At 45.6% G+C, this 26,866-nt stretch overlaps 1 protein-coding gene across 3 annotated transcripts in view; it reads left to right on the top strand.

The window, feature by feature from the left end:
- ccdc146 (coiled-coil domain containing 146) overlaps positions 1-26,866 on the top strand; it is a 161,697-nt gene that overhangs the window by 73,190 nt on the left and 61,641 nt on the right. For all 3 annotated transcript variants that reach the window (XM_086010422.1, XM_086010420.1, XM_086010421.1), the window contains exons 6-10: positions 1,560-1,736; positions 4,795-4,868; positions 13,443-13,670; positions 14,821-15,007; positions 19,994-20,086. In XM_086010422.1, coding sequence (XP_085866548.1) covers positions 1,560-1,736; positions 4,795-4,868; positions 13,443-13,670; positions 14,821-15,007; positions 19,994-20,086 — 759 coding nt within the window. The remainder of the gene's footprint in view (positions 1-1,559; positions 1,737-4,794; positions 4,869-13,442; positions 13,671-14,820; positions 15,008-19,993; positions 20,087-26,866) is intronic.

Below are 26,866 nucleotides of genomic sequence, written 5' to 3'. Positions count from 1 at the left end.
TGGCCTGTATTATATACTGTCTCCCATCCTGCGTGTTTTCCTACTTGTTGGATTTGTCTCTCAGCTGCCTCATTTGTCCTAAAGCATGTATAGGCCTTCTAGGCTATATCTTAAAAGAAAATAATACGGAAAGATAGTCACTCAGCCCACCAAGCCCATTCCCTGTAAGGACATGTACAGTCTGTCTATTATAAATTGTCCAAGTCAGTCAACAAAGGGTTTCAAACAAAAGTTTTTTTCTGATGGTCTAGTTGCAAGTTCAGTGTTACTCCACTGTAGAGGATCATGTAATGCCAAATGTTAGCCAGAATGCATGTGTAGAAGTAATTTTAAAACTGACAACAGTTCTCTGTAAACAGTTCTCTGTAAAGGATTTATTGTCTGTAACTAATTAATTTTGTTTGGAAAAACAATCGCTAGTACACAAATACAGTATTCAGATCACTGCCAATTTACATGATACACAAATTATACTGAGTCACATTAGTCAGTGGGAATACAGAGGAGAGAGAATCAAGCCTGAAATTCCTGCCATTTAAATATAACTTAAATACCCTTGATAGCCAACAAAATATAGCCTTTAGAATAGACTAGATAGCCTCCTCCTCCAATATATTGTTCATTTTATTGCAGCAGAGGCTCCCTCTGGCAAGCTTGGTTCCTCTCTGACTCTCATTGTTATCAGTGATATACTGGATCTCATCAAAAGTGACAGTTCTCTTTGGTTAATGGCATCATTCTTTACAAAACAGTTAACTTGCCATCTGAAGGACGTGCAGCAACCAAATCACTGACTGCAGATGGAAATAGAATTAGACAGTGGGCTGACAAATGTTTTATCATCTTCAATGCTGAGAAGAGTAGTTCATTAACTCTCTGAAGAAAGCTTGATCATGATGTTAACCAACCACTTCCATTCTATGAGGTTATCACGCTCTGCTCAGTTACAAACATTCGTTCCTTGGTGTGTAATCATATCTAGTCCAGGCTAAGGTAACAAGAAACAAAGACAGGTAGAACTACTGGTAGAAAAGTGGGAGTACTCAAGAAAGATTGGCTGTGCTCATTACTGTTAGCAATTTCAGTGCAGTACAAAGAGAATATCCCACCAGTGATTCATTACCATAGCCCTGTTTTTCAACCTGAGGAAGATCCAGGCCTCAGACATGGCATAATTCCAAGTCATACACATAGGTAGTCTTAATGAGGACTTCCTACATATTGTCGGTAGCTCAATTGGTTGAGTGCTAGTCTTGGGCCAAGAAGGTTTCAGGTTTGAATTTTATCAAGTGGATAAAGTGATATGGAGAGAAAGCAAGAGACTAGGCAATACTTTCCACACTGTTGCAGTGTCTCTTCACTGTTTGGCAATAAAATGGAAAGTTGCATATTCCCTAATGTCTAATAAAGTCAAGTATCTGCTGGTAATCAATAAATATTATTAATCAATATCTATATTGTTAATGGTTTTCAAAAGCTTTTAATTGTGTTAAAGACATATTTTATTCCTGGAGCTATGTTTTACTTTTTTGACTTTGTTTTTGTTTTGTTTTTTGCAGGATTTTGAAAGGAAGACTAAAGCTCTGAGAGAAAATTGTATTGAACTAAAGAGAGAGGTTTCACAGAGGAAACGTGAAATCAAAACATCAAAAGAAGAGGTGGAAAACAAAATTGAAGAAGTGAAAAATGTGCAAAAAGAACGGGAAAAGAAAGAAGAAAATGAAGAACGCCTGAAGGTAAGAATGCCACAAGTTGCTCTTTTAACATATGCATATTTCTTGCCTTTATTGGATTATCTGTGTTACACTTCAGAACCATTATAGCTATTTGCCTTATCGTGTATTGCTAAACATAAGTATCGCCACATTAAACCTCTTGGCTAATGTTAAAACATAAATTTTACAATCACTTAAATCTGACAAGTAGGTCAGCTAACTATTTACAATTATTCTACTGCTTAGATGGTGATTTTTTTTTTCTAACCTACAATAGCCCTGATTTTAACTCGGGGTGGGAACTGGGTGGGAGAGGGCCGAGGCGTGCGGTAAACCATCTTGACCTCAGCAGTGTGAGGCCTGGACGATTTTAACTCCTAGGCCTCATCTGCCCTTATCTTAGAAATACATCCAAAGATGCTTCTCAGAGGCATAATCAAAAAATGAAATATTAGCAAAGGTGACCAAAATCTTGATCAAAGAGATGCATTTTAAAGAAGGTTTTAAAGAAAGAGGGAGGCAGGAGGCAGATGGGTTTAGAGAGGGAGTTCCAAAGTATGGTGGCGTGAAGGGAGGAGGGGGATGCACAAGAGGCCAGAGTCAGAGAAACAGAAAGTTTGGTGAGGGGTTTACAGAGATAGGGAAGGGCGAGGCCATGAAGGGATTTAAACTCAAAGACAAGAGTTTTAAACTGGAGGTGTTGGGAGATTGGGAGTCAATGTAGGTCAGCAAGCCAAGAACGACAAGTGAGCAGGACTTGGTACGGGATATGATATGTAGTGGAGTTTTGGATGAGCTTAAGTTTACATAGCATGGAGGAGTTGAGGCTGGCCAGGAGAGTATCGGAATTGTTGAGTCCTGAGGCTTCAGTAAGGAGCAAAATGTCACCATCCATGAGCCAACTTTCAGTCAAAGCCAGGATGTCAATGCAATCATCCACAAATAGATAGTAGATGGCAAGAGCCTTATCCGTGAGTGAATGGGCATTCTGGAGGTAAATGTGGAGAGAGCCGGGAATTGTTGATCCGCTGGCAGAGTCCAAGCGGACAGTGGTGAGTGGGGTGAGCAGGGTGGAGGTTGCTGAGGTCAGCCTCCAAAGGACACGTTCTGTGAGAAGATCAACGAGAGAGGAGCATTGGGAAGTTGGAGTTGCTGTTCATAAGGAAGCAGTGACAGGTATCTCGAGGGCCTTTCAGAGTATGCCAAAAGAGGACGTGTCTATACCTCAAACATCAACTGATTTGTGTTCTCTCGACAGATGATGCCTGACCTACAGTGTTTCTAATGTTTGCAGTTTTTATTTCAGAAATATTTTGCTTTTTTATATATACAATGAAATAACCCTGGGGAAACAGGCAGGGTTAGCAGAAGGGGTGGAGCTTTAAGAAGCTCTCAGTAAGCTTGCTTCTGCAAAATAGCCATGCAGTTAAACAGCTAAAGATCAAGTAAGCACTGAAATAATTGGAAACAAACACAGCAATTCTAAACGTCCAAACAAATAAATTCACTTTAAGAGAAAAGATCCAACATGACAAAAGCCTTTTTATATGGGTGTGTGGCGCAATGCTCAAACCTCCAAGTGCCTTAATAATTGCCAGGGCCTTAATGAGCCTTGTGAAACACTGGATGCATAGACTGTCAGTTTCAGGGCCACATTATGGAATACCCTGCACACTGGGCGCTGACCAGGCCTCAGTGTCCCATAAAGCGGGACATAGACACCTGATGCACATGAGCATTATGGGCACTGAGCTTTGCATTATTGGCCCTGCATTGTTTCAAACATCAATAATAAATTTAAAAGGTGGCATTCAGCCTGCAGATAAAGATCTCAGCCTCAATTTTAACTCGATGTGGGAATCGAGTGGATGGGATCAGGGCAGGTGGCAAACCATACTGACATTGGCAGCGTGAGATCCGGGCAGTTTTAACTTCCGGGCTTCATCTGCATGCCCCCAGTGAGTTGCCTACCTGAAACTGGTGGGAAGCACCAGCTGGCTGGCAGGTTGGAGCAAGGTGCAAGGTGAAGTTTTCAGGACGGCCTCGGAGTCGGGTGAGGGGTTACCCGGGACAGGGGACGCCTAAACTTTCCTTGTGGGGTGTTGAGCAGCACTTCTGCTCATCCTGGCCCCACAAAGAAAGTAAAAAAAAAAAGTTTAAAACTTTTGTCTTTGAGCTTCTTCTGGTCGAGTCTCCTCTTCCCGCTATGTTGACCTGGCGGGGAAGCCGCAATGGCTTCCCCGCCCAATCCCATGGTAACAATAGTAGTCGGAGCCCAGTCTACATATTTAAAGAATGGCCCCATCGGTTTCCAGCAGTTGTCCTTCCTGCTTGCAGAAGAGCAGGTTCAAATCGAAGACATCAGGAAGAGAACAGGATATCAGTGGATAAGACCCCAGGGTGATTTTAACTGTCCACCTGCCACTGGACAGGCAGGGTTAAAATTGCCTCATTCATTTTTGTATTAATAAAATAATAGGCTAGTTGACGTTAATCTAAACCAGTTCTTTTTAATGTGACCAAAACTTCCTTTCTAAGTAAGGCAATATTTCTAAAAGAATATTGATAGAAACATATAAGATCCTGAGGGGTCTAGACAGGGTGGATGTGCAGAGAATGTTTCCTCTTGTGGGAGAATCTAGAACTAGGGGTCACTGTTTAAAAATAAGGGGTCGCCCATTTAAGACAGAGATGAGGAGAAATTTTTTCTCACAGAGGGTCGTGAGTCTTTGGAACTCTCTTCCTCAGAGGGTGGTGGAAGCAGAGTCTTTGAATATTTTTAAGGCAGAGGTAGATAGATTCTTGGTAAGCAAGGGGGTGAAAGGTTATCGCGGGTAGGCGGGAATGTGGAGTAATCAGATCAGCCATGATCTTATTGAAAGGCGGAGCAGACTCGCGGGGCCGAGTGGCCTACTCCTGCTCCTAATTCGTATGTACGTATGTAGAACATAGTTTAGCCACAGGTCGATGTTGATGCACTGTGTTCTTCTAACTACAGTAATTTCAGTAATCTGCGGAAATCACATAAACTGTTTCCCAATACGTAACAACTTTAATCCATTTTTTTCCCTATCTATAGATCGATCTGGTCCAACTGCATACTATTCCTGGCCAGCTGGCCAAAGATATACAGAAAATAAACCGCAAAAAAAAGTATGTTTTCTTTAGGAAATTGCAAGCAAATGGTTACAATTTGCACTTAAGTGATGATGAGCTAATTTGCAAGAGGGTAGCAAAGGATACAATTATTTATCATTGACCACATGTATTTCTTGAATCATGCTCGTTTTCTGAAAACTGACGTGTTTACAGGAAGTTTTTAATGTTGTAATCAGCATACTTTGCTAACATTTTGCAACATCTTGTTTGTAACAGAGGAAACGATTTGCAATTTTAACTCCTAATGCCAGATACAACAACGTGGACAAAAATTGCAGCAACTTAAAATTTGAGTTCAGTAATTAGCAACACAGAATAGTACATTCTACTCATTTTAATTTTTTTTTAAATGTACCCTTATTCTGCCAGCAGCTCCAGAGAATTCCAGACTCTCTGGACCAGCCACCTTTGAGATTTTAGCTCACTCATGGTGATACAGGTAGACTATCCTTTATCCGAACTTCCGAAAACCTCTAAAAACCGAAAGTTTTTTTGTTCAGCGTAAGTCGTGCGCACGACATGACCAGAGTGGTGCACGACTTACACTGAGCAGGGCAGAGGGTCACAGAGTTCCCTCCTGGGTAGGAGATTGCAGGCCGAGCCGGGCAGTGTGAAGGAGGTACTGGGAGAGTGAACCCAACAATACAGCGGCCCGTCCGATAGCTGCAGCGGCCCGTCCGATATTCTTTTCTCCCCCCGATCCGACCCGACCCGAACAGAACCGCGGCCCGTCCGATATTCTTTTCTCCCGACCCGAACCGCGGCCCGTCCGATATTCTTTTCTCCCCCCCCGGACCCCCCCAACCCCCCCCCGACCCCGACCCCCCCCCCCGGCGCCCCCCTCGGACCCGACCCCGACCCCCCCCGACCCCGACCCCCCCTCCCGACCCCGACACCCCCCCCGGACCCGACCCCGACCCCCCCCCCCCGGACCCCCCTGACCTGAACCGCGGCCCGTCCGATATTCTTTTCTCCCCCCCCAACCCCCGACCTGATTTGCGGGCCAGCTTAGTCGGAGCCAGCCGATATCCGGCTTTCCAGAGAAGCAGGAAGGGGAATGAGACACGGAACAGTCGCAAGAGGTAGCCTGAACTTTTACAATTTATATTAAATACAAATTTCCCAGTCTTATAATAATACCTTCTGAAATCCGAAAAATTCCGAAAACCGAAACTCAGCTGGTCCCAAGGCTTTCGGATAAGGGATAGTGTACCTGTATTAAAAAATATGGGGTATTGCTCTGGCTCTGTGCTCAGTGTAGCCATTACAGAGACCTGGCTACAAGCTGGGCCTGTCTGGCAGCTAAAGGCTATAGGATCTTTAGAAAGGAGAGGGAAATTGGGAAAGTAGGAGTAGCAATATTGATAGGGGAATTTTCACATGACAAAACGGGTGGGTTGGAGGTGGGGAAGGGGGGTGGCGGAGAAGTTAAAGTTTTAAAAATCTAAATCCCGACCGCAACCCGCCCACTCACCTTTTATTCAGGCGAGGCGGGGGGCGGGCAGCCAACCCGCTGCCAGGGGAAGGGTTGGCATTTTAAAAATTATAATGAGGCCTGAAGACTTTGCTTTAACCTGCTGTGCAGGTTTAATTGCAGGCGGCCGGGGATCCCAGGGCTCAGGATTCCCAGCAGCTGCAGCAAGGCGAACACAGCCTCGGCAAGCAATCCTGGTGGGCAGAGGGGAGCAGGAATGCTTCCTCCAAGCCCCCAAAGCTCACCCACCAGCAACCCACCCCTCCCTGGGGGTGGGGATCAGACCCCCTTCCTGGGGATCAAACTCAGCCCCGGGGTTGGGGATCTGACCCCCACCCCCGGATCGAACTCAGCCTCGAGGTCAGGGATCCTCCCGGGGATCGCAACCCAGCCCCGGGGTGAGGAATCAGACCCCCCCCCACCCCCCTGGAGTCAAACTCAGCCCCAGGGTCCCCCTGGGGATCAAGATTTCCCCCGGGGCCGTCGATCGGTCCCCACACCGGGTATCAAACTCAGCCCCGGGGTTGGGGATCGGACCCCGCCCCCCCCCCCAGGGATCGCAACTCAGCCCCGGGGTCGGGGATCATCCCCCCGCCAACCCCCAGAATCGCAACTCACCTCCGGAGTCGAGGATCGGACACCCCTCCTCCTCCGGGGATCGGGTCTTCCCCCCTGGGTTGTGGATCGGACCGCCCTAGGTTCGGAACCGCACCCCCCTCCCCCTTGGACCCAGCACCTATCTGTTGATGTGGCATTCTGGTAAGCCATGTTGCCCACCCGACTGGAAGCCAGCCTGTCAATCATGTTGATTACCGGGCGGGCAACCCGCCCATTATGTCATACACACGCTGTGTTTTAGGAAACCTGGGCTTCCCAGTTTCCCACGGTCTACCGGCCCCCCCCCCAACAGCAGTGGAAAGAAAGGATTTCCGTAAGGGTAAACAGGCAGTGGAACCAGTATGGGTAGAGCTAAGGAGCAGTAATGGATGCATGTTTCTGGTTGAAATTGTCTACAGACCTCCTGACTGTAGTGATGTATAAATACAGAGAGTTTAATTTTCACATAAACTGGGAGGAGTAGAATAGCTCAAGTCGTAAAGACGACAAATTTCTAGAGCATATTTGAGCCAGTTTTCTGGAATATTGGGCTCAATTTTCATTGGGCTGTTGAGGCGGGATTGGAGGCGTGTGGGGGGTTAAAATCGCGCAATCGGGGGGCACGAACCCATCCCACCCCCAACCCGCCTCCATGCCAGTTTCAAAGAAGGCGGATACCCGACCTGTGCTGGGACCCGCCTCTCTGAGGCGGGAAGGGGATTAGTGCCAATTAACTGCCTGTTAACAGGTAGTTAACAAGTAGTTTTTAGCCTGATCCCTATTTTTATCCCTGAAGTGTGGGATTCCTGATGGCTCCAAACCACGCCAAGTTAGCGAGGTGGACCGTTGGGCTAAAGGGCTTGGAGGGTTCAAGATATCAGTGTTCAGGTGAGTGATGGGTGCATGAGTGCAGAGGTAAGTGTGTTTGGTGTGTGTAAAGTGTTTAAGTAAGTTTTACTTACCTTTACTTACCTTTACAGCCTTCCATCCTTCAGGTCTCGGGAGTCCCTCATCTCACTGGCACAGAAAGCAGAATGGCCGCGAGCTGTCAAAAGTTGCAGCATTCAGCTTTCTGTTCTGGAGAGATCTCTAAATCAGCCTGAGAGGAAGGAATTAACTTAGGGCTAGATTTTCGTGGAGCCGTCAGGTGGGGTTTCAGGCGTGTGGCGGGGGGGGGGGGGTAATCCCGAGTTTGGGGGTCCCGACACCATCCCGCCCAAAACCCCGCCCCACGTAAGTTTCAGGGGCGGCGGGTACCCGCCCCGCACTGGGACCCGCCGAAACCAGGCGGGAAGGGATTAGTGCCAATTAACTGCCTGTTAACAGGTAGTTAACAGGCAGTTTTTAGCCTAATCCCTATTTTGAGGGGTTTCGTGTGGGTTTCCCGATAGCTCCAAACCACGCCAGGTTAGAGCAGGCAGGCCGTCAGGTTGAAGGAGTTGGAGGGGTCGCGATGTTGGCGCTCAGGTGAGTGATGGGTGCATGAGTATAAAGGTAAGTGTGTTTGGTGTGTCTAAAGTGTGTAAAGAACTTTTACTTACCTGTACTTACCTTCACAGCCTTTCTTCCTGTAGCCACCGGGAGCGCATCACTCAGCCGGTACTTAAAGCTGAACGGCTGCGATCTGTGAAAAGTGACAGCCTTCAGCTTTGAGTGCCGGTAAGAGTTCTAACTGAGTCTGTGCAGAGTGACTCATGTCAGAACTCAGACTGTCAGTGTTTCACAGCTTCAAACAGCTATGAAACACTGATATTTCATCTGTCAAGAACTCTTGACATGAAATTTTAGTCTGTGACGTCACCTGTTGCCGGGTGGCCCTTAATTGGCCTGCTGAGCCCGCTGGGCGGGCTCAACAAGGTCAATCAAGGGAAAATCGCGCGGATTGGCTGGACGTCGAAGTAGGCGGGTCAAAAACCCGAAAGGGGAAGTCCCGCCTTCTTCCCGACAGGTTTGGGAAAATCTACCCCTTAGTGTACAGATTGTCAGTGTTTGACAGCTTCAAAGAGCTGTCAAGCGCTGATATTTCATCTGTCAAAAGCTCTTGACAGATGAAATGTCAATCTGTGACGTCACCTGTTGCCGGGTGGCCCTTAATTGGCTGGGCGGGGCTCAACAAGATCAATCAAGTGAAAATCACGTGGGTTGGCCACAACTCGATGGAAGCGGGACTACAGCCCCAAAAGTTGTAGTCCCACCTCCTACATGCCTCCAGTATCAAAATCCAGCCCATTATGTTTTAGAACAGACAAGGGAGCAGGGCATACTAGATTTAGTAATGAGTAACAAACCAGAATTAGTTAACAATCTGACGGTAAGGGAACATCTTACAAATAGTGGCCATAATATGATTGCATTTGATGTTAGGTTTGAGAGTAAGAAGCGAGAGTCACAAACCATGTTTTTAAATTTAAGGAAGGCAAATCTCAAAGGGATGAGAAATAGATTGAACACAGTAAACTGTTAATAGGTAAACCTACAGACAAACAGTGGGAAGTATTCAAAGATATTTTTGGTACAATATAAAACCAGTACATGCTCCGAAAAGGCAAAAGCTCCACTTGTGCGGCTAACTTGGTCCGATCCCCAAGCTATTCCAGTACAGCTACAACTCTGGCATCTATCCGACAATGTGGAAAACTGCCCAGGTATGTCCCGTCCACAAAAAGCAGGACAAATCCAATCCAGCCAATTACTGCCCCATCAGTCTACTCTCAATCATCAGAAAAGTGATGGAAGGTGTCATTGACAGTGCTATCAAGCAGCACTTATTCACCAATAACCTGCTCACTGATGCCCAGTTTGGGTTCTGCCAAGACCACTCGGCTCCAGACCTCATTACAGCCTTGGTCCAAACATGGGCAAGGGAGCTGAATTCCAGAGGTGAGGTGAGAGTGACTGCCCTTGACATCAAGGCAGCATTTGACTGAGTGTGACATCAAGGAGCCCTAGTAAAACTGAAGTCAATGGGAATCGGGGGAAAGCTGGAGTTATACCTAGCACAAAGGAAGATGGTTGTGGTGGTTGGAGGCCAATCATCACAGCCCCAGGACATTGCTGCAGGAGTTCCTCAGGGCAGTGTCCTAGGCACAGCCATCTTTAGCTGCTTCATCAATGACCTTCCCTCCAGCATAAGGTCAGAAATGGGGATGTTCGCCGATGACTGCACAGTGTTCAGCACCATTCACAACTCCTCAGATAATGAAGCAGTCCCTGCCCGCATGCAACAAGACCTGAATGATATTCAGGCTTGAGCTGATAAGTAGCAAGTAACCTTTGCGCCACACAAATCCCAGGCAACGACTATCTCCAACAAACGAGCATCTAACCACCGCCCCTTGACATTCAACGGCATTACCATCGCCGAATCCCCCGCCATCAACATCCTGGGGGTCATCATTGACCAGAAACTTAACTGGACCAGCCACATAAATAGTGTGGCAACAAGAGCAGGTCAGAGGTTAGGTATTCTGTGGCGAGTGTCTCACCTCCTGACTCCCTAAAGCCTTTCCACCATCTACAAGGCACAAGTAAGGAGTGTGATGGAATACTCTCCACTTGCCTGGATGAGTGCAGCTCCAACAGTACTCAAGAAGCTCAACATCATCCAGGACAAAGCAGCCCACTTGATTGGCACCCCATCCACCACCTTAAACGTCACTCCCTTCACCACCAGCGCATCATGGCTGCAGTGCGTACCATCTACAGGATGCACTGCAGCAACTCGCCAAGGCTTCTTCGGCAGCACCTCCCAAACCCACGACCTCTGCCACTTAGAAGGACAAGGGCAGCAGGAGGATGTTGTGAAACTCCAGTACGATTTGGACAGGTTGGGTGATTGGGCAGAAACATGGCAAATGCACTATAATGTGGATAAATGTGAGGTTATCCACTTTGGTGGCAAAAACAGGAAGGCAGATTATTATTTGAATGGCAATAGATTGGGAGAAGGGGAAGTGCAAAGAGACCTGGGTGTTCTTGTGCACCAGTCACTGAAGGTAAGCATGCAGGTGCAGCAGGCAGTTAAGAAGGCAAATGGTATGTTGGCCTTCGTAGCAAGAGGGTTCGAGTACAGGAACAAGGATGTCTTGCTACAGTTGTACAGGGCCTTGGTGAGACCGCACCTTGAGCATTGTGTGCAGTTTTGGTCGCCTTACCTGAGGAAGGACGTTCTTGCCATGGAAGGAGTGCAGTGAAGATTCACCAGGCTGATACCTGGGATGGCAGGAATGACGTATGAGGAGAGATTGTGTCGATTGGGCTTATACTCACTGGAGTTTAGAAGATTGAGAGGGGATCTCATCCAAACCTATAAAATTCTGTCAGGCCTGGACAGACTAGATGCAGGATGGATGTTTCTGATGGCCAGGGAGCCCAGAACCAGGGGTCATAGTCTAAGGATAAGGGGTAAGCCATTTAGGACTGAAATGAGGAGGAATTTCTTCACCCAGAGAGTGGTGAACCTGTGGAATTCTCTGCCACAGAGGGCGGTGGAGGCCAGTTCATTAAATATATTCAAGAAAGAGTTGGATATATTTCTTAAGGCTAAAGGGATCAAGGGATATGGGGAGAAGGCAGGGACAGGGTACTGAATTTGGACGATCAGCCATGATCTCATTGAATGGCGGAGCAGGCTCGAAGGGCCGAATGGCCTACTCCTGTCCCTATCTTCTATGTTTCTATGCAGGGCAACACCACCACCTCCAAGTTCCCCTCCAAGTCACACACCATCGTGACTTGGAAGTAAATCACTGTTCCTTCATTGTCGCTGGTTCAAAATCCTGGAACTCCCTCCCTAACAGCACTGTGGGAGAACCATCACCACACAGACTGCAGCGGTTCAAGAAGGTGGCTCACCACCACCTTCTCAAGGGCAATTAGGGAGGGGCAATAAATACTGACCTTGCCAGCGACACCCAGATCCCATGAACGAATAAAAAAAAAACCATGGTCAACAAATGAGGTAAGAGACAGTATTGAGTGCAAAGAAAAGGCTTACACAAATGCAAGAAAAGTGTCAAATTCATCGGGCTGGGAGAGCTATAGAAATCAACAAAGAGATACAAAGAAAGTGATTACAGGTTCAAAAAAGGAATATCTTTAAAAAAGCCTGCACAGGATATGAAATCTAAAAATAAATGTTTTTAGAAATATATTAAGAGAAAGAGAGTAATAAGGGGGAACATGGGCCCATTAAAGACAAATGTAGTGAGAGTATAATGGATAATAAGGAAATGGCAGACTTTTTAAATTAATACTTTGTATCCGTTTTCACAGTAGAGGAAGAGGAAAAAATACCAGTGGTACAAGGAAGCTAAAAATGTCAAGGGGAGGAACTTGGTGGATTTAATATAAGTTAAAAAATTGTAATGGAGAAAATGATGAGATTTAAGATAGATAAATCTCAAGGACCTGATGATTTCCGCCTTAGGGAATTAAAAGAATCGTGAGGAAATTGCAGATGTGTTGGTCATAATTTTGCAAAGCTCTCTAGATTTGGGAATTGTGCCTTTGGATTGAAAAATTGCAAATGTCACTCCATTATTTAAACTGGAGGGAGGGAGAAGCCAGGAAACTAAAGACCTGTCAGTTTAATGTCAGTTTTTGGGTAGTTCTATTCAATTTCTCAAACTGCCATGGTGGAATTTGAATTCAAGTTCTTATTGGATACTAGTCCAGTAACATAACCACTAAACTACTGTACCTAGTTACTGGTCCGAAAGTGCCAAACAGGACAGCCCCCATCACACCCAGCAATTCCAATCATCAAAGGGTTCAGTTATGAGCCTCCAACACATGCCCACAGTCTCCTTTTCTTGTCTCCACATTTTTTTGCTAGACAAAAGTTTTCTTCCATCCAAAATTTTATGTGCTTCAGACTCAACCAGTCATCTTTAAGTAGCTGATTTCCTGTTAAATAGTTGCTGAAACCCTTTCTTGCAGTCCTTTATATGTAGCAGCAGCAACCATTCTGAAAACTCAGCTGGAAGTTCACACTGCATACCTAATTTGACCAAACCTGGATGTCACCAATACCTTTGTAGCCTGTTGCCATGAGGTGCCGGGGAAAACCCAGGCATGAATCTAGTTTTCCTTTTCTCCTACAGGAAGATGATAAAGACTCTGCTCGATGCTTCCACTCTTAATACAGGCCAGATCAGGAACTCAAAAGAGTTAAAAAGTAAACAAAATGAGTTTGTTAGATGAAACAGTAGTTGGTTGCACTTGTGTGGGTTCCTCACATTAAAATCAGTGGCAATTGCAAGAGCTTATGCGTAACCCATCTTGTTTGGCACAAGATTTGTTTTTATCGTTCTCTTTTTCTTCCATTGCTTGTGAATGAAATCTTGCGTAGGGATATGTTAAAGTATCTATTTATTTATCCTGGTAATTTATTAAGATGATATAAAATGGCAGAATAAATGATTGCATTTATAGTGAAAATTCTAAAACTTTGCAGTTGCAGTTTGTTAAAATGCGAATGTTCTTTTTTACCTCAGCAATTTGGAGAAGGCAAAAGCTGAAATAGATGTGGAATACAATGAACTTCTTAATTCTATACAACAAATAGAAAATAAATGCAGAATGATAGAAGATGAGAAATTGGAGGTAATGAAAGAGTTGGATGAAAAAAGGGTTTCACTGGACAGCAAGGAGCAAGACTACAACCAGTTAGTTAAGCTGACTGAGTTGGGTAAAGAGAATGAATCTGCATTAATGGGAGAAAGGTTTGTAGTGAACACTGAACATTATTGTCCCTCCTACCATAATAATGATAATGGACTATGTGTTTATCTGTATTTACAAAAATAAAATGTGAATGGTAATTCCTTGCTGGGGTAGAACTGGAGCTCCATGTGATGGAGAGGACAGGTCTCATCTGTTTTTTCTGCATGTCATTTCCTAAGCTGGTGCAGTTGGGAGAAACTGCTCAGCAAGTTATGTCTTACTTTTTCATCTTTATTATCATTCCCTTTTATGCACAATTCAGTTTTCTCTTGCTACATCTAAGATCTGATGAAGCAATCTTTCTACAAAAGAAGGATGCTCATTGTTTAAACCTGTCACTTGAAGAGGGGGCTAAAAATCCTCGACCCATCCAGAAGGGCTGAAAATTGACACCAGCATCACCAGGAGTTTCCTGTGACCTTTGTTGGGAAAGAGTTTCTGCCCGCCCCAAACAAGGCCATGGACATTGAGAGGGTGGGGATGGGACTCCCAAACCCGAGATTGCTACATTGCTGGCCTCTCAGGCATGGTGGATCCTTGGCATCCAGTATGCCCAATGAAAGGAGGCATACCAGCTGGTAAGTTTTTTTTTTAATAGTTCTTAATGTGGCCTCCTTACAAAGGGCACTGCACAATATGGAACTGAGCCAGTCTCCAGATTATCCTAGAACAATGACATGTGAATACAACAGGCAGGAAAACTCCACATGGTCCATCAAGCCTGCCCCATACTCATGCTTCCAGCCTCATTATAATATTTAAATTGACGTTCTGCCCCCTGGGAGCGGATTGGTCACTTGTCCCCGCTCTCCCCGCTCCACCTCCATTAAAACCGGAAGTGGGCGGGTTGGAGGCGGGATCAGGTCAGGAATCCCATTTTTAACAATTTAAATGTCCCCACGCTCCAAACCCACCCGTTTTTTTAGGGGAAAATTCTGGCCTATGTTTTTATAGTAAAAACTGGAATTTCTAAACATTTTTGTAAATTAGTTTACTTGCATTTGAGTACAATGGGGATCTTTTGAGAGAGTGATAACATTTCTGCCTCATTAATTCATTTACATCTTGGTAACATGAATTCTTCTTGTTGGAGTTTGATTACAACAATCAACAAATGCATCCAGTCAACCCCTTTTTCAATCTCAACAGAGCTTCCCTGGACTTGCACCTGCGTTACATCCAAACAGAGAAGAAAATATTGTCTGACACAGTGATACTGAAACAAAGAGAGAAGGATCGAGAGCTCCGAAAGATGAAGAAAAAAGATCAACAGTTGAAGATTTCACTTGATTCACTGGCATATGTTGAACTCATCAATGAAAGGGTCAAATCACAGGTAAGTTTCAGTTAGATCTTTGCAATCTGTGCATTTACCTACCAGCTTAAAACTATTTGGTTAGTACATCTCATGGATACATAAAAATAGAGGTTATAACATGGAAACAGACTATTTGGCCCAACTAGTTTATGTCCACGGATGCTGCCTGACCTGCTGAGTGTTTCCAGCATTTTCTGTTGTTATTTTAGTTTATGTCACTGTTTAGCCTCCATACGAGCAAATATTTCTAATCACATTTATCCACCCTGATTCCATATGACTTCAATTGTCCTTCATCCACCTATCCAATCTCATCTTGAATGTTGACATAGTTTCTGCCTCAACGACTAATGCTGGTAGTGAATTCCACAGCCTCACCACTCAGTGTAAAGAGGTTTCTCTTGTGTTCTGTTCTAAAACTCTTACATTTAATTTTGTATCCATAGCCCCTTGTTCTAGACCTCCCACAACCACTGGAATCAGTTATTTCTATCTGCCCTGTCTCATCCTTTCATAATTTTACATAGTATTACATAGGCTGGAATTTTCTGGGGTCCGTGCGGACACAATTGGAGGCAGGTCGGGTAGGAAAGTTGAAATAAGTTGGAGCGGGTCGGGAAGCACCCCCACGCGCCTTTCCCTCGGGCGCATTTGCCGGTGCGGCAGCGACCCGAACGGCAGCAGCGAGCAACCTAATTCAAATCATTATCAGCTTGTTGTTAGACCTTTAAGCGCCTTTTTTAGTCTACCTTTCAAATTTCCCTGGATGAGCACGGGATTCACGCAACTCGGGAACCACGTCTGTCAACCTGAGGCGGGAATTGAGTGGCCATTGATCTAGTTGACAGCATGAAATGTACTATAAAAGCTCCCACCTCACAGCTGATCACTTTCTTCAGGCAGAAGCTGTTGCTGACTGCATTCCCAGCACAGATTTAGCTTTCTACAGGGTGCAAGTGTTTGTAGCAAAGTCGTGATCCAGTCTCATCTTATTTGTAGAACCTATCACACCATTGACAGATTGCTTCTCTCATCTCTACTTGACCTGCCATCTATTCCATCAGCATGGGTGCCGTTTATACTGTCTCACCTTGGTCCTCAGAATTGGACCACGATGAGCCCCAACACCAGCAGCACCAACAACACCACCGCCAACCTTCTCAACCACCTGATGCTGCACAGGACAGAGGGCATCAGCGCAGGGCTGCACCTCACCGCAGGTGGTACCCCCAACACAGGGTATACAGGCAGAGGATGAGCTTCCTCAACATGACTGAGCACCAGTGTCAAAGGAGGCTCAGGCTATCGCACCAGGTCATCGCAGACATTTGCACATTGCTGGAGCAAGACCTGCAGCCCAAAGGAGCGGGTGGATACGCCTTACCAGTGGCTGTCAAAGTCACCAGCACCCTCAACTTCTTCACCTCAGGCTCCTTCTAGGGATCTGCAGCTGACATTTGCGGCATCTCAGTCAGCCGCTGACAGATGCATCACACAGGTCACCGATGCCCTCTTTGACAAATCAGCCAATTATATCAACTTTGCCACTGATGAAGCCAGTGTTACTGAGCGGGCGCTCAACTTTGCCACTCTGGCTGGCTTCCCACGGGTGCAGGGCATCATCGACTGCACACGTGGCCATCAGGGCACCCCATCATAACCCAGGAGTCTTTGGCAACCGCAAGGGCTTCCACTCCCTCAATTTGCAGCTGGTTTGCAGCCATAGGAAGATCATCATGCATGTGTGTGCCAAATTCCCTAGCAGCTGCCATGACTCTTTCGTCCTTCGCCAGTCCACCCTCCCTCAGCTCTTTGCTCCTCTAAGACTTTCCGGCTGGCTGCTTGGAGACAAGGGCTATCCACTGAAGACGTGGCTCATAACACCCTTGAGGAGGTCAAGTACTGAGGCCGAGGAGAGATCTAATGAAAGCCACATTTCCACCAGATGTGTCACAGAGCAGACAATAGGCATGCTCAAAATGCGCTTCAGATGCCTTGACAGATCTGGAGGAGCCCTTCAGTACGCATCAGCCAGGGTCTCCAGAATTGTCGTGGTCTGCTGCGCCCTGCACAACATAGTGCAGCAGCGAGGATTAGCGCTGCATGAGGAGCAAGGCATTGAGCACACAGCCTCTTCAGAGGAGGAGGAGGAGGAGGAGCATCAGCTGGAAGACGCGGAGGAGCAGGAGCTAGAGGAACCTGCGGCCCAGATCTCTCCAGCAGCCGAGCACATTGCTGCCCGGGAAGTCAGGGATGGCCTCATTCCTATGTTCCTGTCATGGCCAGATTTACTTAACTTTACGCAGTACACCCATATGGCTGCCACATGCTGCACCAGATTGGCACCACCCCACAGCAACACCATAAAGGATCCCTACAATGACCAAGCCATTCCTTTCACACTGACCACCATTGCTGGAGGTACTGTATGTCTCACCATTCACTGCAACTCACTAAGCCACTTCCAAAGGTGCACACCAATTTGTCCACATCTGGAACGTGGTGAAAATAAAGATTTTTATGGTTGAGATCACATTAACGGAAACTTGACATTAACATTGAATAAAACACCCAAGTGGCTACCCTTGTGAATCTACTTGTGTGTCATCTTTCTCTTACGTGTGCTTCTACGAGGTGCTACCCCTGTGGCTTCAGCAGAGGTAGAGGCAGCGGCAGCCTGCTCACTTCCCTGCTGCGACTGGACCTGCCCAGGTAAAGAAAATTCTGGCCATAATATTTACAGCACAGAAAAAGGTCATTCGGCCCAACATGTCTATGCCAGAGTTCATGCTCCACTTGAGCCTACTCTCATTTTTCTTCATCTAACCCCATCAACATATCCTTCTATTCCTTTCTCCTTCATGTTTTTATCTAGCTTCCCCTTAACTACATCTATGCTTTTCGCCTCAACTGCTCCTTGTGGTTGTGAGTTCCACATTCTAACCACTCTCTGGGCAAAGAAGTTTCTCCTGAATTCCCTATTGGATTTGTTAGTGACTATCTTATAATTATGGCCCCTAGTTCTGGTCTCCCCCGCAAGTGGAAACTCCTCTGTGTCTACCCTATTAAATCATTTTATAATCTTAAAGACCTCTATCAGGTCATCCTTCAGTCTTCTATTTTCGAGAGAAAAGAGCCTCAGCCTGTTGAATCTTTCCCGATAGTCAGTTCTGGTATCATTCTGGTAAATCTTTTTTACACCTTCTCCTTCTTTGCATCTTTATCCTTTTTATAATATGGAAACCGGAACTGTTCACAGTACTCCAAGTGTGGTCTAACCAAGGTTCTATATAAGTATAAAATAACTTCTGTGCTTTTCAATTCTATCCCTCTAGAAATGATCCCCAGTGCTTTGTTTGCTTTTTTTTATGGCTTTATTAACCTGCGTCGCTATGTTTAGTGATTTGTGAATCTGTACCCTCAGATCCCTCTGTTCCTCTACCCCATTTAGAAACTTAGGGCTGGATTTACCCGGGTCTCACCCGGGTCTCCACAGTGTGTGTGCAACGTCAGGGGTGGGTTCCCTGCCAGGAAGTCAGCCTGATTGACAGACTGGTTTCCAGCCGTGCGGGGAACTCGGAGAACGAGGCCGCAGGACAAGGTAAGTGCTGGGCCCAAGATGATTGGGAGCCGTCCTATCCCCCGGGGGTGGGGAGCCCCGGGATCCCCAGCCACCTGCAGTAAAACCTGCAAAGCAGGTTAAAGTAGAGGCTTCAGGCCTTATTATAATATGTAAATTGCCAACCCGCCTCTTGGCAGCGGGTTGGCAGCCCAGCCCCTCCCCTTTCCTCCTGAGTTAAAGGCGAAAGTGGGCGGGTTGGGGTCGGTGTTCACATTTTTTCAACTTTCACTTCCTCCCCCCCACGCCTCCAACCCACCCGTTCTTACCTCTGAAAATTCCGGCTTTTCCAGGGAGTAGATGGCCTCCTTATTCTTCCTACCAAAATGTACACCTCGCACTTTTCTATATTGATGTTCATTTGTCAATTATTGCCCATTCAGCAAGTTTATTAATGTCTTCTTGTATTTTGCCGCAGTCCTTCTCTGTATTAACTACACCCCCCAATTTTATGTCATCTGTAAATTTTGAAATTGTACTTCCGATTCCCAAGACCAAATCATTTATGTAAACAGTGAACAATGGTGGTCCCAGCACTGATCCTTGTGAAACACCGCTTCCCATCTTTTGCCAATCTGAGTAACTACCTTTAACCCCCTCCTCTCTGTTTTGTAGTCAGCTTGCTATCCATTCTGTTACGTCCCGATTCCACATGTTCTGACGTTAATCATGAGTCTGCTATGCAGTACCTTACCGAAGGCCTTTTGCAAATCCAAATATATTACATCATTTAGATATCGTCCATATCTCATTGGACATTTTTTAATTTGTTGATCCACATTTTCATATTTTACAGAAAAGCACAGTTTAGAAAAATTAAAAATTCGGTATGTGTCACCTTCAGGCAGGTTTTATCACCTGCAACTTGAGCACTGGTATGACCAATCTTTTGCCTAGGTGTAAAAGTCATTGCTATGACTTTTATAGTAAACAATCAGTGCACAGAATGAAATAATTAAAATCTAGCAAGAATTGCTGGAGAGCCAGAAACATTTTGAGGTGTAGCTGATCTGTGGAAAGAGAACTCTTCTTTCAACAATGAGTTAGCATAAATCCAAGCTATTGTAGTATAATAGATGGCATTTCCAAGCTTACCCAGCCACTCTGCTCAGTCAACCAGTCGCCAGTTATTTAGGTACTCAACTTTTTAAAAAATTCATTCATGGGTTGTGGGTGTCGCTGGCAAGACCAGCATTTATTCCTCATCCCTAATTGCCCTTGAGATGGTGGTGGTGAGCTGCCTTCTTGAACCACTGCAGTCCGTGAGTTGAAGGTGAGTGCGGTTCTATTCTGCTTATAACCTAAACAATAATGTTATTTCATGCAATTTATGATTGGCTGTGTTTTGTACACACTTTAATTTTTTTCAATTTCTTTTACTGCAGGTGGAATCTTTGCCTAATGATGGGGCATTGTTGGAAAGGAGAAATGAACTGGAAAATGAAGTTAAAAGTCTCAAGCGAAAACTAGCAGACCAGGTAAGCTGTCATTTTTTAAATTTGTTCTTGCGATGGGAGTGTGCTGGCAAGTCCACATTTATTGCCAATCCCTATTTGCCCCGAGTAGGTGGTGGTGAGCCTTTACCTTGAAACCTTGCAGTCTTTGTGGTGATGATAGCCCCAGGATGGTGGTAGGTAGGAAATTCCAGGATTTTGACCCAGTAATAAGGAAGGAATGAGGGTGAATTTTCACAAGAGTTCTCCCAAACATCTGCCATAATTTCAGCAGAAGAACAGTGGAAACGTTGGATCATGCTGCTGTTGTCCTTGGTGGTAGAGGTCATGGGGCTGGGAGGTCCTGTTGAAACAAACTTAGTTAAGTTGCTGTAGTGCATGTTGTAGGTATTACATACTGCACCCACTGCACTGGTGGTGGAAGGAATGGACATTGAGTCCATTTACAGGGGCGCCGATCAACAGAACTGCTCTGTCTTGGATGGTAGAACTGCTCTGTCTTGGATGTTGTTGAGCTGCTTGAGTGTTATTGGACTGCATCCATCCAGATTAGTGATGACCATTCCATCACACTCTTTACCTGACCTTTGTAGATGGTGGAGAATTTTTGAGGGGTCAGGAGGTGCGCCACTCATCTCAGAATACACTGTCGCTGTCCTCCTCTCATAGCCATGGTGTTGACATGGCTGATCCAGTTAGGCTTCTGGCTATTGATGATCCCTAGGATGTTGGTTGTTGTAGACTCAGCAATGGTGGTGCTATTGAAGGTGAAGAGGAGGTGGTGGTATTTTCTGCTGTGTACATATTTAATATTTCTGGAAACATCACACATAGTGGTAGCCAAACTTTATTTTCTTTTTCTCATCAATTTTCTCTGTTCCCTTCCTCTCCTTACCGGGGTACAGTTCCACGAGCATCAATGCCCCTCCAACAACTTCCTCTAACTTGCCAATTATCATGTGTGACTCTCATCAGTGTCAGCAAGCTATTTGACCATGGAGGGTTCTGGCACCACAATCAAGCCTGATCCTGTGCTCAGCTGCTGTGTATACAGACTCACTTCCAAATTGGATCACTTAGATAGCAGTCAGGTTTGGGAACCTTTTTTTTCCCCCCCTTCCTAACCAAGAGACATTCTCGCAGTTGTGCTACTGTACCAGCTGAGATCAGCTCAGCACAGACTTGCGATTTAACATGGGACTTTCCTGATCTGTATGGTTCAGCTGCGCAATGAGCTTGTGGGTTTGTAGAGCAAAAATGTTGATGTTGAATTATCATTTGATTACTTAGAAAATGTGCATATATGATCTGCAAGAATCATTTTCTAACCTTTTGCAATGATTAAGTCCGATTAGTAGAATGCACTGACCCAGTAAAAATTTCTAACAATGCCCACGTAATAATCTGAAATAATAAAGCGAAAGTTACGCAGCACTGCGCCCAGAGCACTAAAGGTGAAAATTTACCCTACACCATCTTGTTGTTTACAGATAATGTACAGAAAAATGATAGCAAACTTCTAAGGAATAACACAAGAATAAATTTCAGTTGTATTAGTTCTATTAATTGGACTTAATCATTGCAAAATTATAGAAAATGATTATATCATTATTCTTGCATCGGTATTATTGTTGCCACCCAGATTTCCCCACGTTTTTATTCTTTTCTTTTCTAAATTGGATTCTGTAAAGGGTATTTGAAAATCCAGAATTTGAAGGGTTCCTAGAAAGTGACGAATGCGTTTATTTTCCATGTATCTTTGTTATTACAGCAGGTGAGCTAGCATAACTATTGTGGAGTTGAAAAAACTATAATCTGGATATGCTGAGTCCTGGCCTTGCACTGAATTCCTGCTTGGCCTTGTGGGGACGAATTTTTTACCCGGCCCAAACACAGCCATCCGTGTGGGAAGGTGGGATCAGGGGCTCTCAATGCCAGGTGTTTCCGCAACCCCAGCCTCTCAGAGGACCAGCAGCAGAATACCCAGCGAAATCAGGCATACCAGGCTGCCAGATGGTGGTTGTGGATCAAGGCATGGATCCCTAAAGATTCGAGAAGATTTTTAAAAATAATTTTTAAACCTGTCCCCTTACAAAGGGGACACAGAGTGGGGAGGGAATAGAGGTTTAAGGAGATGGTTGGTAGTGGAGAAAAGAGCCCAGGGGTTATCGTTTCTGTCCAGGATAATCCTGTAGTAGTGGGCGGTTTTGGCAGAAATGAGTGAGGCCTGATAATGCTTGATGTGGTCCAGCCAGATCTGGTGATGGATGGTTAAACCAGTTATGCACCATATACACTCTCGTCTGCACCCGTTGGACTTGAGGGAGCAAAGATGGCGGCCAGATGGCAACGACTGGGATGGGAGAGAGTAAAGATTTTGCTGGAGACAAGGATATCAAAGAAGAAAATGATGCAATGGTTGAGCAAATCAAGAGCGGCAGAAGAATTGCGGCTAATGGATGGCCAGTGGCTAGGGAACTAATAGTTTGAAAGTGTAACTGTAAGTGACTTGGGGGAGCGTTTTCCCATGGTCGGAGGAAGTGGGTAGGGGCTGTGGGATACAATAAAGTGATCGAAGATAGTGTTGGCTGTGATCGAGACCAATGGAGTAGAGAGGCCACGGAAAATGCAAGGTCGAGAGTGTGGCAGTGAATATGGGTAGGAGTGTTAAGTTAAGGGAGAGGTTAAGGGAGTACAGGATGGAAATTAATTCAGAGGAGAAAGGGCAAGGGGCCAAATCCACCCACCTGCCAGTGTTCTTGTTATATCCCTCAATCCTTTCTCCCTGCAGAAATACATCCACTTTTCATCTTCAGCCTTGTCATACATTTTGAGTTTATAGGCTAGAAATTTTCTTAGGTTGACCACCACTAGTCACTCCTATAAGTTGACCTCATGTCCCCTACTATCTAGAGTGTGCCGTTTTCCCTCTAATATCTAGAAAAACAATAACATCACCCAGGGAACATAACAGAAATTTTTAATTCCATACATCACCTATTGGAATCTGTAGCATCATCACATGAATTCTCCTTTCTCTACACAGGTCTGACTGAAAAAATGTTTCTTATTAAATTAAGAGACAGGCTTCAAACCAACCAATGGTTTTAGTTACATAAGGTAGATGAGCGAATAGTACGCAGTTTCACTAGACTCCTCAATATATAAAATAGGATACAACTCCCTTTCTCTCTAAACATGGATCCTAAAACACAACCAATTAATGGGCCAGTATTTCCGGTCCCAACGCGTGAGTACGGACGGGGTACTCACGCGTGGGCCCGTTGGAAGTGCCGGATTTCAGCATGCACAGCGCATGCGCGGGAAACCGGCATTTCCTCCAAGGGTTTCAGAGGTCCAACGCGTGCGTGCAGGACTCTGCGCGCACGCGTTGAACTTCCTTCTTTTTGACAGGTTTGCCCGTGTGCAAGGGCCTGAACTTTTTACACATATAAAAAGGAGGCGTAAGGACTGGATTCTTGAAGGTAACTGGTCTATTATTTAAAATTATTACATTTTTTCCACAGCTTCATTGTTTTTAAGGACTTTACAGTAAGGTAAGTTTATTTTTAGACCCGATTTCTTAAAAAATTATTTTTTTCAAAAATTTTATTAATTGTTTAAAATAGTTTTTTAAAGTTATTTATAGTTTATTTAACTATTGGGATGTTTTTTAAAATTTTATTTAAAGTTAAACTAGTCTTTTGGGCGCCCGTACTTTTCATGAGTTTGACAGTCCTTACTATCAAACTCATGAATGAAGTTTCCCCTCCCCTGATTGGCTGCCCAGTGCTCACCTGATCCCAGCCGGCACATCGCACTAACTACGTCGCTGGATCAGGCAAGCACATCGCGCCGACATCTGAACCGGGCCAGTGACAGGAATTCCAAGCAGGCCCAGGCTTCAGATGTCGGCACGCCGGGTGAGTGCATATCGGGGGCTTGCACGCGCGGCAAGCACCCGACCCTAATTTCTGGCCCATTAGCTTAACTCTTCCTGGCTAAGTCGGTTCAGGCTTTTAAACCACGGGCAGCCTAATAGGTAGGCATTTTCAAGAGTTGATGAAGCTTGCGATCCTTGACATCGGAAAGGAAGAAAAAAAGTTTTTTGTTGAAGCGTCGGATGAGTTGAAGGATGAAATGGAAGGGTCCTGATGAAGGGCTCGACCTGAAACATTGACCCTATTTCTCTCTCCACGGATGTTGCCTGGTCTGCTGAATTTTTCCAGCATTTTCTGTTGTTATTTCGGGCAGCCTAATAGGTGCTGGCTATGACATTCACAAATACTCTGACTGCCTTGACTTTTTCTGAGAACTGCCAATATCAGTCTGAGGTGAAGTCTCAGCCCATTAAGCTGTCAATTGCAGAACGCTCCAGATGTTCAGGGCCTTTTCAAAGGATGCAGAAACACTTGTCCATCAAAACCATGTCACGGTTGAGGGTTTATCCTTTAATACGTGATTAGGGAGCCTCCAGAAACCTACCTGGCTGCATGCCACGCTGTTTGAACTGAATAGACTGAAACCTCAAACAGCAAGATGTTGCAAAGTTACTTCTGTGAGGCAATAACTTATTCCTCTCCCAGGCAACTGCTTGGAGCTGATAGTTTTTGCTGACAAGATGCTCTGTGTCATCTTGGCAATGAATGCTTTATGTGCTGGTTCTAGTACAGTAATACCAAAATGCATGTTTTAAAAAAAAACAAGACAGGCAAAGATATAACTTTTTGCTTCAATGACCTTCCCTGGGAACCTGTTCCATAAGTGTAAAAAGTTCTGCTTGATTTCTCTTCTTTCTCTTAACTTTTTAATTTTTAACCTGCATCCCTGGTATTTTAAATCTTTGCAACAACTTGCCTGGATCAGCATCGTCATCCCCCTTCCTTAACTTTTCTTCATAATTTAAATCTCTGTTTCTCTTCTTGGTTTCTGGCTTCTCTAAAAGACAATACTCCAGATAGAATCTGACACTTATGCAGCAATGGCATGACCTTGTACTCTGTCCCTCTGCTAATTCAGCCCTGCAACCTATTTACCTTTGTTATGACAGTCAACAGCTGTGCTCAAAATTTCATTTATTCACAATAGCATAGAAACCTCTTTCCTGATCAGCACATTTCCATTAAATGCATACTTTTGGATTTTGTTCTCAGAAAATATGGAACTCTTTAACTGAGAAATTGTGACTTTTCATCAAGTTTCATTTACTTCTTCTTAGGCAGCCTCTCGGAACCAAGGATGACTCGCTTCCACATTAAAAATGAGTTCTTAGGTGGCTGATGAGTCCAATGCGGGACCTACAGTCTCTGTCACAGGTGGGGCAGACGGTGGTTGAACGGGTGGGTGGGTGGGGTGCTTGGGTTCACGTGCGCTGCTTGCGCTGCCTGTGCTTGGCTTCCGCTTGCTCCCGGTGAAGAGACTCAAGGTGTTCGGCGCCTTCCCGGATGCTTCTCCTCCTATTTGTGCGGTCTTGGGCCAGGGATTCCCAGGTGTCGGTGGGGATGTTGCACTTTTTCAAGGAGGCTTTGAGGGTGTCCTTGAAGCGTTTCCTCTGCCCACCTGGGGCTCTCTTGCCGTGTCAGAGCTCCAAGTAGAGCGCTTGTTTTGGGAGTCTTGTATTGGGCATGCAGACGATGTGACCCATCCATCGGAGCTGATCGAGCGTGGTCAAAGCTTCGATGCTGGGGATGTTGGCCTGAGCAAGAACACTGATGTTGGTGCTCCTATCCTGCCAGTGGATTTGCAGGATCTTGCGGAGGCAGCGTTGGTGGTACCTCTCCAGTGCTTTGAGGTGCCTGCTGTATATGGTCCATGTCGCTGAGGCATACAGCAGGGCAGGTATCACTACTGCTCTGTAGACCATGAGCTTGGTGCTGGGTTTGAGGTCCTGGTCTTCAAACACTCTCTTCCTCAGGCGACCGAATGCTGCACTGGCACACTGAAGGCGGTGCTGGACTTTGTCATCGACGTCTGCCCTTGTTGACAGTAGGCTCCCGAGGTGTGGAAAGTCGTCCACGTTGTCCGAGGCTTTGTCGTGGATTTTGATAATCGGTGGGCAGTACGGTGTGGCGGGGGCATGTTGGTAGAGGACCTTTGTCTTACGGATGTTTAGTGGAGCACAGGGGTGATGGGTGAACAGGACTTGGTACGAGTTAGGATGCGGGTTGCAGTGTTTGGATGAGCTTAAGTTTATGGAAAGTAGAAGATGGGAGTCCAGCCAGCAGAGCATTGGAATAGTCAAGTCTGCAGGTAACAAAAGCATGGATTAGGGTTTCAGCAGGAAATGGGCTGAGGCAGAGGCGGAGACAGGCGATATTATGGAGGTGGAAGTAGACGGTCTTAGTGATGGAGAGGATATGGGGTTGGAAGCTCAGCTCAGGGTTTAATAGTACGCCAAGGTTGCAAACAGTCTGGTTCAACCTCAGTGGCCAGGGAAAGGGATGGAGTCGATGGCTAGGGAACGGAGTTTGTGGCAGGGGCCAAAGACAATGGCTTCAGTCTTTCCAATGTTTAATTCAAAGAAATTTTTGCTCATCTAGTACTGAAAAGCAACCTGACAACACAGAGGTAGTGGAGTGGTCGAGAGAGGTGATGGAGAGGTGCAGCTGGGTGTTGTCAGTTTACATGTGGAACCTGACGTGTGTTCGGATGATGCTGCTGAGGGGCAGCATCTAGTTGAGAAATAGGAGGGGCCAAGGATAGAGCCTAGGGGGACTGCAGAGGTAACAGTGCTGGGGTGGGAAAAGAAGCCATTGCAGGAGATTCTCTGGCTACCACTGGATAGATAAGAATTGAACCAGGCAA

Source organism: Somniosus microcephalus, chromosome 17, assembly GCF_052327205.1.
Source record: "Somniosus microcephalus isolate GS21.2 chromosome 17, FLI_Smic_1.0, whole genome shotgun sequence".
Lineage (NCBI taxonomy): Eukaryota > Metazoa > Chordata > Chondrichthyes > Squaliformes > Somniosidae > Somniosus > Somniosus microcephalus.
This window is presented reverse-complemented; position numbering and strand designations above follow the sequence as displayed.